The sequence below is a fragment of the Heptranchias perlo genome, chromosome 2, assembly GCF_035084215.1.
Source record: "Heptranchias perlo isolate sHepPer1 chromosome 2, sHepPer1.hap1, whole genome shotgun sequence".
Classification (NCBI taxonomy): Eukaryota; Metazoa; Chordata; class Chondrichthyes; order Hexanchiformes; family Hexanchidae; genus Heptranchias; species Heptranchias perlo.
Window position 1 is genome coordinate 85735191 of NC_090326.1, and position 12687 is coordinate 85747877.

The 12687-nt window shown below is 42.7% G+C and overlaps 1 protein-coding gene across 1 annotated transcript in view; it reads left to right on the top strand.

The window, feature by feature from the left end:
* The window catches only part of dgkb (diacylglycerol kinase, beta), a 635142-nt gene that overhangs the window by 96401 nt on the left and 526054 nt on the right, over positions 1-12687 (top strand). The window contains exon 3 of the mRNA XM_067998463.1: positions 11073-11093. Coding sequence (XP_067854564.1) covers positions 11073-11093 — 21 coding nt within the window. The remainder of the gene's footprint in view (positions 1-11072; positions 11094-12687) is intronic.

Below are 12687 nucleotides of genomic sequence, written 5' to 3' on the forward strand. Positions count from 1 at the left end.
GAGGAATTTGTAATGGTCTGAAAATTTATTCCATCTTCTACTACACACCAATTGAAGCTCCTGCTACACACCAATTGAAGGCAGTCTGCCATTTGGAAACATTCCAGAAACAAAATTAATAAACTTCTAAACTTTTGACATGTTTCTGTATATTACCTTTATTTAACGTTTTACGAGATTTAAGAAGATTTCGCCACTTATGTTTGCTCATTTGCTGGAATGCATTTTAGATTTTTTTTAAATTGGATTTTTATTAATAATCAGTAATAATGAATGATTTATAAAAGGAAAATGTAATGTCGCAGTCATGCTGCACCGGGTCGATTTTAACTACAGGCAGTCTGCAGGCAGATGCAGCAATCAGGCCACCCACCCAATGTCACCATTTTGAGGCTGGCACCATTTTGATGGTCGGGCCTCATTTAAATTACATTGGCGGGCTGACTACGCGTTTCAAGTGGTGACAGGCAGCCTGCCCAGTTGGAGGGCAAGATTTCCGCCACCCATTTGAAGAGTGAATGCCTTTCTTAAAGCAAAGTGCCATTCTACTCTGTTTAATTCAGTGCTGTGGCTGGGAGTATTCTGCACATCAGCATTTTTCAGGCAAGAGCACCTTACTTCTCAAATACAGCGGTGGAGGTGCTTATGGTGTAGGTGAGGGCACGCAAGCAGGTTCTGTTCCCTTCAGATGGCAGGAAGTTGCCCCCCACAAAAACTGCAGCTGGTCTGGAGGGAGATGGCAAACAATGTCAACACTCGCAGCATCACCCCCACAACGTGGGTTCAGTGCTGGAAACGCTTCAACAATCTGACGTGGAGAGCAAGGTTGAGCCTGATGACTTCCTTTTACTATTTCTCTGCATTATGCAGAACTTCCCCCCACCCCCAGCTCCTCCAGCAATCACAAGGGGACACTGTACCAACTCTCCTCATTCTACTGCTCTCCACCCCCACCTCCCCATCCCCCAAAGTGTTGATAGGGTTCAAACCCATCACTGCTGAGAGGTCTCAGGCCCTACAATGTCACCTGCTTTGCAGCCAAACCCTGGCATGAGCCCCAAGCTATCCTTTCAGGCCCAGGCTACCTCCACCCACTCTATCCTTTTTAATGAACACTGAATACCAGTCTCTACCCCCTCCTTGCCGTAATCTGCAGTCCAGTTTCACTCCAGATTGCTGCTGTAAGACCTAGCCCCATTCAATCTTGATATCTACCTCTGACTGATTACATATTCGCTGTGTACCTTTGGCTTTAACAAAGGCACAACATTGAAACTGAGCACATCTGTAAAATAACGTGAGCCATAGAGACGTTGGGAGACATATAGAAGAGAGAGGATGGCCCCGATATTTACGGGGAGGCTGGGAGGGAGCGGGGGCATGTGTCAGCAACTGGGAAACCCAGAAATGCAGATAACGCGGATGTCCTGCCGAGCTTTACGACAGGACCTCATTATAATTTTTTTATTCCATTTCCCACCTGGCAGCTGGCCGGATTGAGAGGCTGGCTGCTGCCGGGCAGGAAAGCCTGCTGCAGAAGGCCGCAGCCGGAGACCAGTGAGGACCGTTCCCTGGCAATCAAGAAGTTTGGCCGGTGGAGGGAGGCTTGGAGCACGGCGGCGAGGAGGGCGGGAGGGAGGGTGAGATGGGGGGATGAGATCCCGTGGGAGGGTCACTTGAGGGGCCGGGGGGAAGCACTCCTGCTCGTCCTGGCCCACAAGGTGTGCTGGAAAGGTTCTTATCTGCTGGATCTGGCAGCTCTTGCCTTCAACTGCTGGGCTTCCCGAACCCTGGGAAACCCGGCCTGCAGCCGTTAAATTCAAATGGCTTCCAAAATCTAAGGAACGCAGCCTCAGTAACATATTAACATCACGGATCTGCCTCTCCAGGGCCGGTTACCCGGCTGCCCCCTCCGCCCCAACTCGCCGCTTTTAAACCGGAAATAGGCGCCTTTGCGGTGGGTTGGAGTTGGGTTTATTATTTTTAACAATTTTATTACCACCAGCGTGCCCTCCCCCCAACCCCCCCCGCCCCCACCCCTGACCCTCTGCTGCCCGTCATAGGAGGGGTTAAAATTCCCCTCAGTATTTTTGCGCTGCTGGTTTGTCCCATTTAAATTTTGTGGGCCTCAAGTTTTGGTAAAAGTTATTCTCAATGGTGGATAAGAATTGAAATTCACCAGTGAAGGAGCAGAACTAAAAACAAGCATTTGCAAAGTGTTAAGCTCATGGAAATCAAAGATTAGTGATCCATAAGGACATAGGAACAGGAGTAGGCCATTTCGCCCCTCGAGCCTGTTCCGCCATTCAATGAGATCATGGCTGATTTATGACCTAACTCCATATACCTGCCTTAGCCCCGTATCCCTTTATACCTTTGGTTAACAAAAGAGTAGTTATACCAAAATGGTGGAAAGTGAGTCAGAAGCAGCCAGCAACACAGACGGGAACAACCAAGAACATGGAAGGGAGCGGGTTGGGAGAATGCAAGAATACGGAGCACAATGGATTGGGAGCAACCAAGAATATAGAAGTCGGCAGCTTGCAAGCAGCCAGTGACACAGAGGATAGTGAGTTAGGAGCAAACAGCATACTGGCAAGCAGGGTCTGGCTGCAACTAGCCTTTACAAATGTACAGATAATCTGTGCTGTGCAAAAAAAAAATACAGAAACAGCATGCAGAAGCTGAGCAGTCTGTAGCCTGGGTCGTCTGTGTGTTATGAGGTATCAACCTGGTTGATTCTCTATGCAGCTTCACATTGTGGTGATTGAATTAAACTAAGTTAGTACAAGACTGGATTTGATAACTACAGCCACATTTAGTTTATCTTTGTATTCACCATCTCAGTCTGATAACTCATGATCATTAAATTTTAAATCAAAAGCATTGTTTTTGTAAAGGTGAACTGCATAAGGTTTAAAGGGAAAGGCTGTAATTGCTTCTCTGTGTGTAGGTTTGGCATGTGCTCAATCTTCTGTTAAGCAAAAGACGGAAGTGGTGATCAAAATGAAAATGAGACCAGCATGAATGCACAAAGTCAAGACTGCTGTAAACCTATTGGAATGTAGTAAAAGCATAGAGAAGGGTCTGTAATAGCTGGGCTGATTTTCACTTTCAGCGAGCTGGTAAAACACGACCTTTTCAAGAAGCCATGTTACATGTCTGTAATAACCCCTTCTCTGTCAAGATGGTCATACAGAGCATCTCTAATGAATCCTCATAACAACTTTCCTATAACTGACATGAAGCCAATGGGCCCATAATTTCCAGATTCTGACTTGTTACCCTTTCTGAATATAGATACAACATGAGCCTCCCTCCAGCCCTTGGGAACAAACTCGGACTCCAGCGAACTATTGAATATATGAGCAAGAGGCTCGCCTAGCACAGCTCCTATTTGAGCAACCTTTGATAAATTCTGTCTGGACCAACAGCTTAGTATGATTTTGAGAACCCATATTCTCTCCAAGATCGGATCTGCATTTACTTTAACATTTACAACTTTAGTGTTAACTACACATTGCATTAATGGTAACTGAGCACAGTCTACAGTAATAAAGACTGATGCAAAGCAGTCATTTAATTCCTCTGCCATGTGCTGGGAGAGCACATGAGTCTGTCCTAAGGGGGAGGCACAGGGACTGAGAACTACAGAAGCACATTGGGACGGAAACAATCAGAAGCCCAGATATATATGCAGGTACAGAAAGTGAGAACCACACTTACGCATGGGGAGCTTCTGTGCTAAAATTTTAAAACGTGCTGCATCAACTAAATAGATATCTCATAGAATCGACATTCTCTTGCTGCAGTGCTGCAGAAATTGGCTTCAAGGTGCTGCAGAGTTCTAGGGATACTGATGATCGGACTGTTACCATTTAAAAAAAGAACTTGAGATAAATCTCTTCGTCTTGATTCTGACTTTTCAGTTGAAATGTAATTGGGAAAGTAAAGCACTACAGAAGCTGAAGTTAAGCGGTTAGTTTTCGTTGTATAAACAGCCTCCGCTTGGTCCTATTAGCCCAGTGCCCCTTTTGTACTGGAAGTAGTTCTGTAATTGTGTCAACTCATCTTGCTGCCAATACTGTCTGCCGGAGAGCTGCCACTTTTTGCCAGCAATTTTTGAAATGTGTTTGGGATAAATTTCTTAACCAGTATGTTTCCGACCTAACGAGGAAGGACTTAGTTCTAGGGAATGAGGTGGGCCAAGTGGAGCAAGTGTCAGTGGGCGAGCTTTTAGGGAGCAGGGATCATAGTATCATAAGGTTTAGAAAAGCTATGGAAAAGGACTCTGACCACTCTAAAGTAAAAATACTCAATTGGAGGAGGGAAAAATTTCAATGGGATGAGAACAGATCTGGCCTGGGTAAATTGGAATCAAAGATTGTCAGGTAAAACTGTAATTGAACAGTGGCCGACCTTTAAAGAGGAGATGGTTCAGGTACAGTCTAGACACATTCCCACGAGGCAGAAAGGTAGGGCAACTAAAACTAGAGCTCCATAGATGACAAAAGAGATAGTGAGCAAGATGAAACGGAAAAAAGAGGCATATGACGGATGTCAGATTGATAACACAAGTGAGAACCAGGCAGAATATAGAAAGTTCAGAGGGGAAGTGAAAAAGGAAATAAGAGGGGCAAAGAGAGAGTATGAGAATAGACTGGCGGCCAACATAAAAGGGAATCCAGAAGTCTTCTACAGACATGTAAATAGTAAACGGGTAGTAAGAGGAGAGGTGGGACCGATTAGGGACCATAAAGGAGATCTACTCATGGAGGCAGAGGGGATGGCTGAGGTACTAAATGAGCGCTTTGCATCTGTCTTTACCAAGGAAGAAGATGCTGCCAGAGTCTCAGTAAAGGAAGATATAGTTGAAATACTGGATGGGTTAAAAATTGATAAAGAAGAGGTACTTGAAAGGCTAGCTGTACTTAAAGTACATAAGTCACCTGGTCTGGATGGGATGCATCCTAGGTTGCTGAGGGAAGTAAGGGTGGAAGTTGCGGAGGTACTGGCCATAATCTTCCAAACATCCGTAGATACGGCGGTAGTGCCAGAGGACTGGAGAATTGTGAATGTTACACCCTTGTTCAAAAAAGGGTGTAAGGATAAACCCAGCAACTATCGGCCAGTTAGTTTAACCTCAGTGGTGGGGAAACTTTTAGAAACGATAATCGGGGAAAGAATTAACAGTCACTTGGATGAGTGTGGATTGATTAGGGAAAGCCAGCATGGATTTGTTAAAGGCAAATCATGTTTAACTAACTTGATAGAGTTTTTTGATGAGGTAACAGAGAGGGTAGATGAGGGCAATGCAGTTGATGTGGTGTATGTGGACTTTCAAAAGGTGTTTGATAAAGTACCACCTGGTAGGCTTATCATCAAGATTGCGGCCCATGGAATAAAGGGGGCAATATCAACATGGATACAGAATTGGCTAAGGGACAGGATGTTTTTCATCCAGGAGGGAGGTGTACAGTGGTGTTCCCCAGGGGTCGGTCCTTGGACCACTGCTTTTCTTGATATATATTAGTGACTTGGACTTGGGTGTACAGAGCACAATTTCAAAATTTGCAGATAACACAAAACTTGGAAGGGTAGTAAACAGTGAGGAGGATAGTGATAGACTTCAAGAGGATATAGACAGGCACGTGGCATGGGCGGACACGTGGCAGATGAAATTTAACGCAGAAAAATGCGAAGTGATAAATTTCCCTAGGAAAAACGAGGAGAGGCAATATAAACTAAAGGGCACAATTCTAAAAGGGGAACAGGAACAGAGAGATCTGGGGGTATATGTGCACAAATTGTTGAAGGCGGCAGGGCAGGTTGAGAAAGCAGTTAAAAAAGCATATGGGACACTGGGCTTTATAAATAGAGGCATAGAGTACAAAAGTATGGAAGTCATGATGAACCTTTATAAAACACTGTTTCAGCCACAATTGGAGTATTGTGTCCAGTTCTGGGCACCGCACTTTAGGAAAGATGTGAAGGCCTTAGAGAGGGTGCAGAAGAGATTTACTAGAATGATTCCAGGGATGAGGGACTTTAATTACGTGGATAGATTGGAAAAGCTGGGGTGGTTCTCCTTGGAACAGAGAAGGTTGCAAGGAGATTTGATAAAGGTATTCAAAATCATGAAGGGTCGAGACAGAGTAGATAGAGAGAAACTGTTCCCATTGGCGGAAGGGTCAAGAACCAGAGGACATAGATTTAAGGTGATTGGCAAAAGAACCAAAGGTGACATGGGGAAAAACTTTTTCACACAGCGAGTGGTTAGGATCTGGAATGCACTGCCCGAGGGGTTGGTGGAGGCAGATTCAATCATGGCCTTCAAAAGGGAACTGGATAATTACTTGAAAGGAAAAAATTTGCAGGGCTAAGGTGATAGGGCTGGGGAGTTGGACTAGTTGGATTGCTGTTACATAGAGCCGGCGTGGACTCGATGGGCTGAATGGCCTCCTTCCATACTGTACCCTTTCTATGATTTTATTCTATGATTCTAACCTTCTATATTCCAGGGAATACAAGCCTAGTTTATGTAAACTCTCCTCATAATCTAACCCTTGGAGCCCTGGTAACATTCTGGTGAATCTGCGCTGCAATCCTTCCAAGGCCAGTATATCCTTTCTAAGGTGCAGTGCCCAGAACTGTACACAGTACTCCAGGTGTGGTCTAACTAAGGCTTTGTATAGCTGTAGCAAAACTTCCTCCCCTTTATATTCTAGCCCTCTAGATATAAAGGCTAACATTCCATTAGCATTTTTGATTATTTTTTGCACCTGTCTACTACATTTTAGTGATCTGTGTACATGGACCCCGAAATCTCTTTTGGCCTCCACAGTTCCTAGCTTTTCACCATTTAAAAAATACTCCGATCTATCCTTTTTTGGTGCAAAATGGATGACTTCACACTTGCCTGCGTTGAAATCCATCTGCCACAGTTTTCCCCACTCACTTAGTCTATCAATGTTTCGGTAATTTTATGCTCCCCTCTGCACGACTTACTATACCACCAATCTTTGTGTTATCGTCAAACTTGGATATATGGCTCTCTAATGTGTTATCTAAGTTGTAATAAATATAGTGAATAGTTGAGGCCCCAGTGCAGATCCTTGTGGGACACCACAAGTCACTTCCCTCCAATTCGAGTACATACCCATTATTCCTTCTCTTTGTCTTCTACCACCTAACAAATCTCCTAACCAGGTCAACAATTTGCCTTCAATTCCATGAGCTTTAATTTTAGCTAACAGTCTTTTATGTGGAACCTTATCGAATGCCTTTTGGAAGTCCATATAAATTATATCCATAGACATTCCCCTGTCTACTACTTTAGTTACTTCCTCAAAAAATTCAATTAGGTTCGTTAGACATGACCCACTCTTTACAAATCCATGTTGGCTCTCTCTAATCAGCTCAAATTTCTCTAAGCCCTCTGTCAAACTTTCCTTAATTACAGATTCTAATAACGTAACCACGACAGATGTTAGACTAACAGGCGTATAATTTCCTGATTTCTCTCTCGCACCTTTCTGAAATAATGGAGTTACTTTTCCAATTTTCCAATCTAAAGGGACAATTCCTGAATCGAGAGAGCTTTGGAAGATTATGGCTAAAACATCAGCAATTTCCTCACTTACTTCCTTTAAAACTCTGAGGTGGAAACCATCAGGTCCTGGGGATTTGCCGGTCTTTAGTGCCATTATTTCTTCTGATACTGTTTTCTTGCTTACATTAACTTTAGTGAGTTCCGGTCCTTGATTTATTATTAGTTTCCCTGGAATGTCAGGTATATTATCCTCTTCCTCTACTGTGAAGACTGACACAAAGTAATTATTCAACTGGTCTGCCATTTCCTTATTTTCATTTGCAATATTACCCACATCTGTTTTTTAAAGGGCCCACATTACCTTTGACAACTGATTTTCTTCTAACATAATTGGAAAAACTTTTTGTGTTACATTTGATATCCCTCGCAAGTTTCTTTTCATATTCCCTTTTCACAGCTTTTACTACCTTTTTTGTCTTCCTTTGCTGTTCTTTATATCTCTCCCAGTCCCCTGGATCTATACTATTCTTTGCACTTTTGTATGCTCTTTCTGTTAGATTTATGTTATCCCTCATCTTTTTTGTCAACCATGGCTGTTTTATTTGGTAAGTAGAGCTCTTGCCCCTTAGGGGTATATATTGGCCCTGTATTAAGCTAAATTCTTTTTTGAACACCTCCCCACTGTTCATCTGTAGTTTTACCCGATAATAGTTTTGACCCGTTTGCTGTCATCAGTCTCTGTCTCATCCCATTAAAGTTAGCCTTACCAAAATCTAGACTCTTAGTAACTATGTTAATTTTTTCCTTCTCATACCTAGCATTGAATTCGATCATATTATGATCACTGTTGGATAAATATTTCCTTACTGTTAGATTATTAACTAAATCTAGTATGGCCTGCCCTCTTGTTGGTTCTAGAACATATTGCTCCCGAAAACTATCTTGAATGCACTCAAGAAATTTACTAGCTTTCTGATTGAGCTACTCTGCTCTTCCCAATCGATATGAAAATTAAAGTCTCCCATTAAAACAACTCTGCTTTTTCCAGACAAGCTGTTAACTGTGGCAAAGATTTCAAATATCAAGGGACGTAAGTTTAAAAATTATGATATTAGGAATACGAAGAGGAAAGTGTTTTACAATAATAGTAATAGACTTGTTGGCTAAGTTATTAGGGATGATTGTTGAACGGAACAATGTAAATGGGTTCAAGGGACTCCTAAATGTGTTTCTGGAATTTCTTTTCCCCATTTATATCCCTGGATGAATTTCTTTCAAAGTCCCCACCACTCTGTTCAATCTGGCAATCAAACTTCAACAAACCAGGCCCTAGGATGATGTAGCCTTTCCCCACAAGTAACCTTTGATGGGCTGAGCAATGGTGGTGGGACAAGTTGGTATTTCCTAGATAAGGTAAGATAAATCAGAACCAAGAAGAAGCCTCACAAGACAGTAAACCAAAGGTGATTAATTCACCTAGAATGCCCCTCTTTCACTTTAGTGACCTGATAATCAACAAAACCATTTGTAGAATATTGTAGGGTCTAATGGAACAATGGTCAGTCGGAATTTATGATATTTCAAGATGAAATCAATAGATTTTTATTAGGTATGGGTATCAAGGGATATGAGAAAAGGAAGGTAATGGAGTTGAGCTACAGATCAGCCATGATCTAATAGAATGGTGGAACAGGCTCGAGGGACTGAATTGCCTACTCTTGTTCTTATGTTCCTGTGTTCAATTTGATTGCCAGATTGGACAGAGTAGTGGAGCAGACCTGTACACCAGGTTCATCTCAGCATGTAGGTTGCGTGGCATTAGGGAGACCGAGGCTGAGAAAATTTCTGGCCTGGGAATTCCTTCCCCTGGACCCACCCTCTCCAACATCATGGGCCATGTTTGGGGCTGATGGAGGCTTAGCCCCAACCAGGTCCTGATGTTAATTCTCAGAATATCTCAATTCTCACATGGATCTCTAGTATTCAACCCTGGTTAGTTGACCTCTCCTTCCATGGTCTCAGCATCACATGAACCATCATGTCTTCTGGAGTATTTGAGCACCTCAGTCTGTATTGACCTTCAATTCTGTATCATTAAGATATTCATCCAGCTTTTTTTTGAACTTTAACGTAACTTTGGCTATTTTTACTTAAGCCTATTGGGCATATCCACTTTTTAAATTAATTCCTTCTAATCTCAAGCTTTCCTTGAGGTTTATTAATATATACACTGCAACCCAAATAATTCAATTTGACCAACTATAATTAGGATTTTTAGGATGAGACGTTAAACCAAGACCCCCATCTGCCCTCCCAGGTGGATGTAAAAGATCCCATGGCACTATTTCGAAGAAGATCAGGGGAGTTCTCCCCGGTGTACTGGCCAATATTTATCCCTCAACCAATATCACTAAAACAGATTATCTGCTCATTTGCACGTTGTGGGACCTTGTGTGTAAATTAGCTGCCTCCTTTCCTACATGACAACAGTGACTACACTTCAAAAAATATTTAACTGGCTGTCAAACACTTTGGGACGGCCTGAGGTCATGAAAGGCACTATATAAATGCGAGCCTTTCTTTCTTTTACCTCAGATGGAGGTGCTACGGTATAAGCGAACCCATGGAGACATGGGAACAACTTAAAAAAAAATCAAAATGTGCACTTCCTGGTTTCAGGAAATCAATCAGTAATGCTCTGCTGAAACCGGCCTTAAAAAATTTAAATCCCTTCCCTTTTGCAACTCTGGACACTGTATAGGGGAATTTTTGAAGAGTGGAAAGGTGGTGTAACGAGCTCTGCCCCAAATTCCACTCCATTTGCCCAGACCCCCAGAATTTCAGGGTGCAGAATTTTTACCAACTGGTAAGGGGAGTAGGCTTAACAAGATCATCCACTTTTCATGGACTGATTTCTATGGACTAAGTCATTTTTGTTCTTAACATCTGTGTACCTTTTAATACTTTGGGAGGGGACGTAGAATGACGACTTAAAAACACATTTGAAGTACCCATCAAATTTTCTACATCTACATTAAATAATAACTGCAAGCAGAATTTATGCCAGTTATGAAGGAAATACCTTAGATATTCAGTAATAATAAACCAATCCTTATTTTCCAGTCCAAGTGTCCCAAATCAACATCAGTGCCTTAATACCAACCCAGATCTGGGTCTCTGAAATTGCAGGCCAATTCTGTTTATTGCTTGTAATCAGAGCTGTCAAGGCTCACTCATTAAGAATGACATTCACTTACTTGAGTAGCTTATTTTGCTGCATAAACACAGCTCAATTTGTTTTAGGGGCATTTGCAGTATTTGTGTCACTTTTTGTGATTAGAAATCTCTCTCCTAACAATTCCTCATTGTTGACAACCATGCTCGTCACTGGAAATGACCAAGTGACTTCCTGTCGCTGTGTATTATGCTCTACTCCTTCCATCTTTTTTAACAACTTTAAATACCATCATTTGTACTAACCTATTACTTTCTCTTTTTGTTTGCTTGAACCTCTATTCAGAAGCAGGATATTCTCAGTCAAGTAAGTGTTATTTATTTTAAAGTGTCCTGTGTACAGGATTTTGTGATGGGTCAATTGTGGAGGAGTGGATGTGTGTTTAACTTGGGTGTGAGAACCCTTGGAACTATTATTGCACAGAGTGAAGACACGGAATAAAATAGATCTTGGTAGATTATTGATGGTTTATTGATCTACTTGCGAGGTTTTGAGGTACCCATCGGGTTTAATCCCTGGTTTGTGCTCAGTTAACTGATCTCAAAAGTGGCTGGCAGTGTAAAGAGTATTATAGTTGATTTCAGTGCTCTTGGGTTAGGGAGGGGAAAATTGGCTAGGGTTTTCTGTCCTGATTGCTATCCAGTGATCTCTGCTGGACATGCATCCGTGTGAACACAGGCTAAGATCAGGATTGGGCCTGGCTGCAAAGCCACTGTCAGTCAAATAGCCTGCTGACGCCCATTGTCAAGACTCACGCATGAATAATAGACAAACTACCAGAGGACAATCAACGCCTGTGGAAGTATACCGCAGCCAAGTGTCAATATATCCAAATCTCCCTACCTTTGTTCACAAAGGCACTCTGTCCTCTCCAGAGTTCACAGTAACCCATCTAACTCCCCATCCTTTCACAGAGACATTCTTTTCTCTAACCCTCCTATTACATATTAGAACTCATTGTTCTCGTCCCCTAATTCAACCTGGCACTCTTTCCATCCAGCTCAGTTCTTATTTTCCACCCCATTCATGCTGCACTTTTCTTTCTCTCATCCCCTGTTCAAGCTGGCGACCTTTTCCCCCCTCCAATGCTCTCAGTACAAGATGGCATTTAACACCCCACTTTGTGCTGGCACTCTTCAATGGTAGCATTCTCTCTCCCGTCAATTAATACTGGCATTTTCTTTCTTCCGCACCCAAAGTGCCACTTTCAGGTTCAGCCTCTTCTCTCTTTACTTCATTCCCCCGATTGCCATCCATTTCCCCCCTTGTTGCTATCCATTCCCCATTTATTACCATTGCCCCCTTCAGTGTCATCCAATACTACTCCCTTATTGCCAGCCATTTCTCCCACCTACTCATACTTGAGTCAGGTTGCTAATGGACTTGACCTAGGCTCTTCTCTCCTTAGTGCTGCTTCTGCCAATAATGGCAGCATTCCCAAATACCATATACTGCAGGTGCAAGCTCCTGTTCTTGCAAGAATTCCCACTGACAGTTTGAGAGAGGGGCCCTGGTCTAGTCCATTAGCAGCCGGAATTGGGCAGCAAACAGAGAGAGCGAATACTTGGGTAGGAGTTGGGATAGTGGGACAGACAGGAAAGTTCACACTGATTTATTGTCAACAAATGTGAACACCTGACCAGGCTCCCAAAATGCTGACGGTTGGTGTGAAGCAGTGATGATTGTCACATATGAATTTTCATGTCCAATACTTGATTGATTTCTTCTATATGCCTGAGTACGGACTCATAGGCAATTAATCTATTTATATATTTTTCCTGCTGTGTCCTAATTCTTTTAACTTTTTTTTCTTCCTTTGTTTCATATATTTTCTCCCCTCCCTACCTCCTCTTTTGGAGGCATTGATTTCTGGCTGGGGTCTGGCTCTCGTATCTCGCTC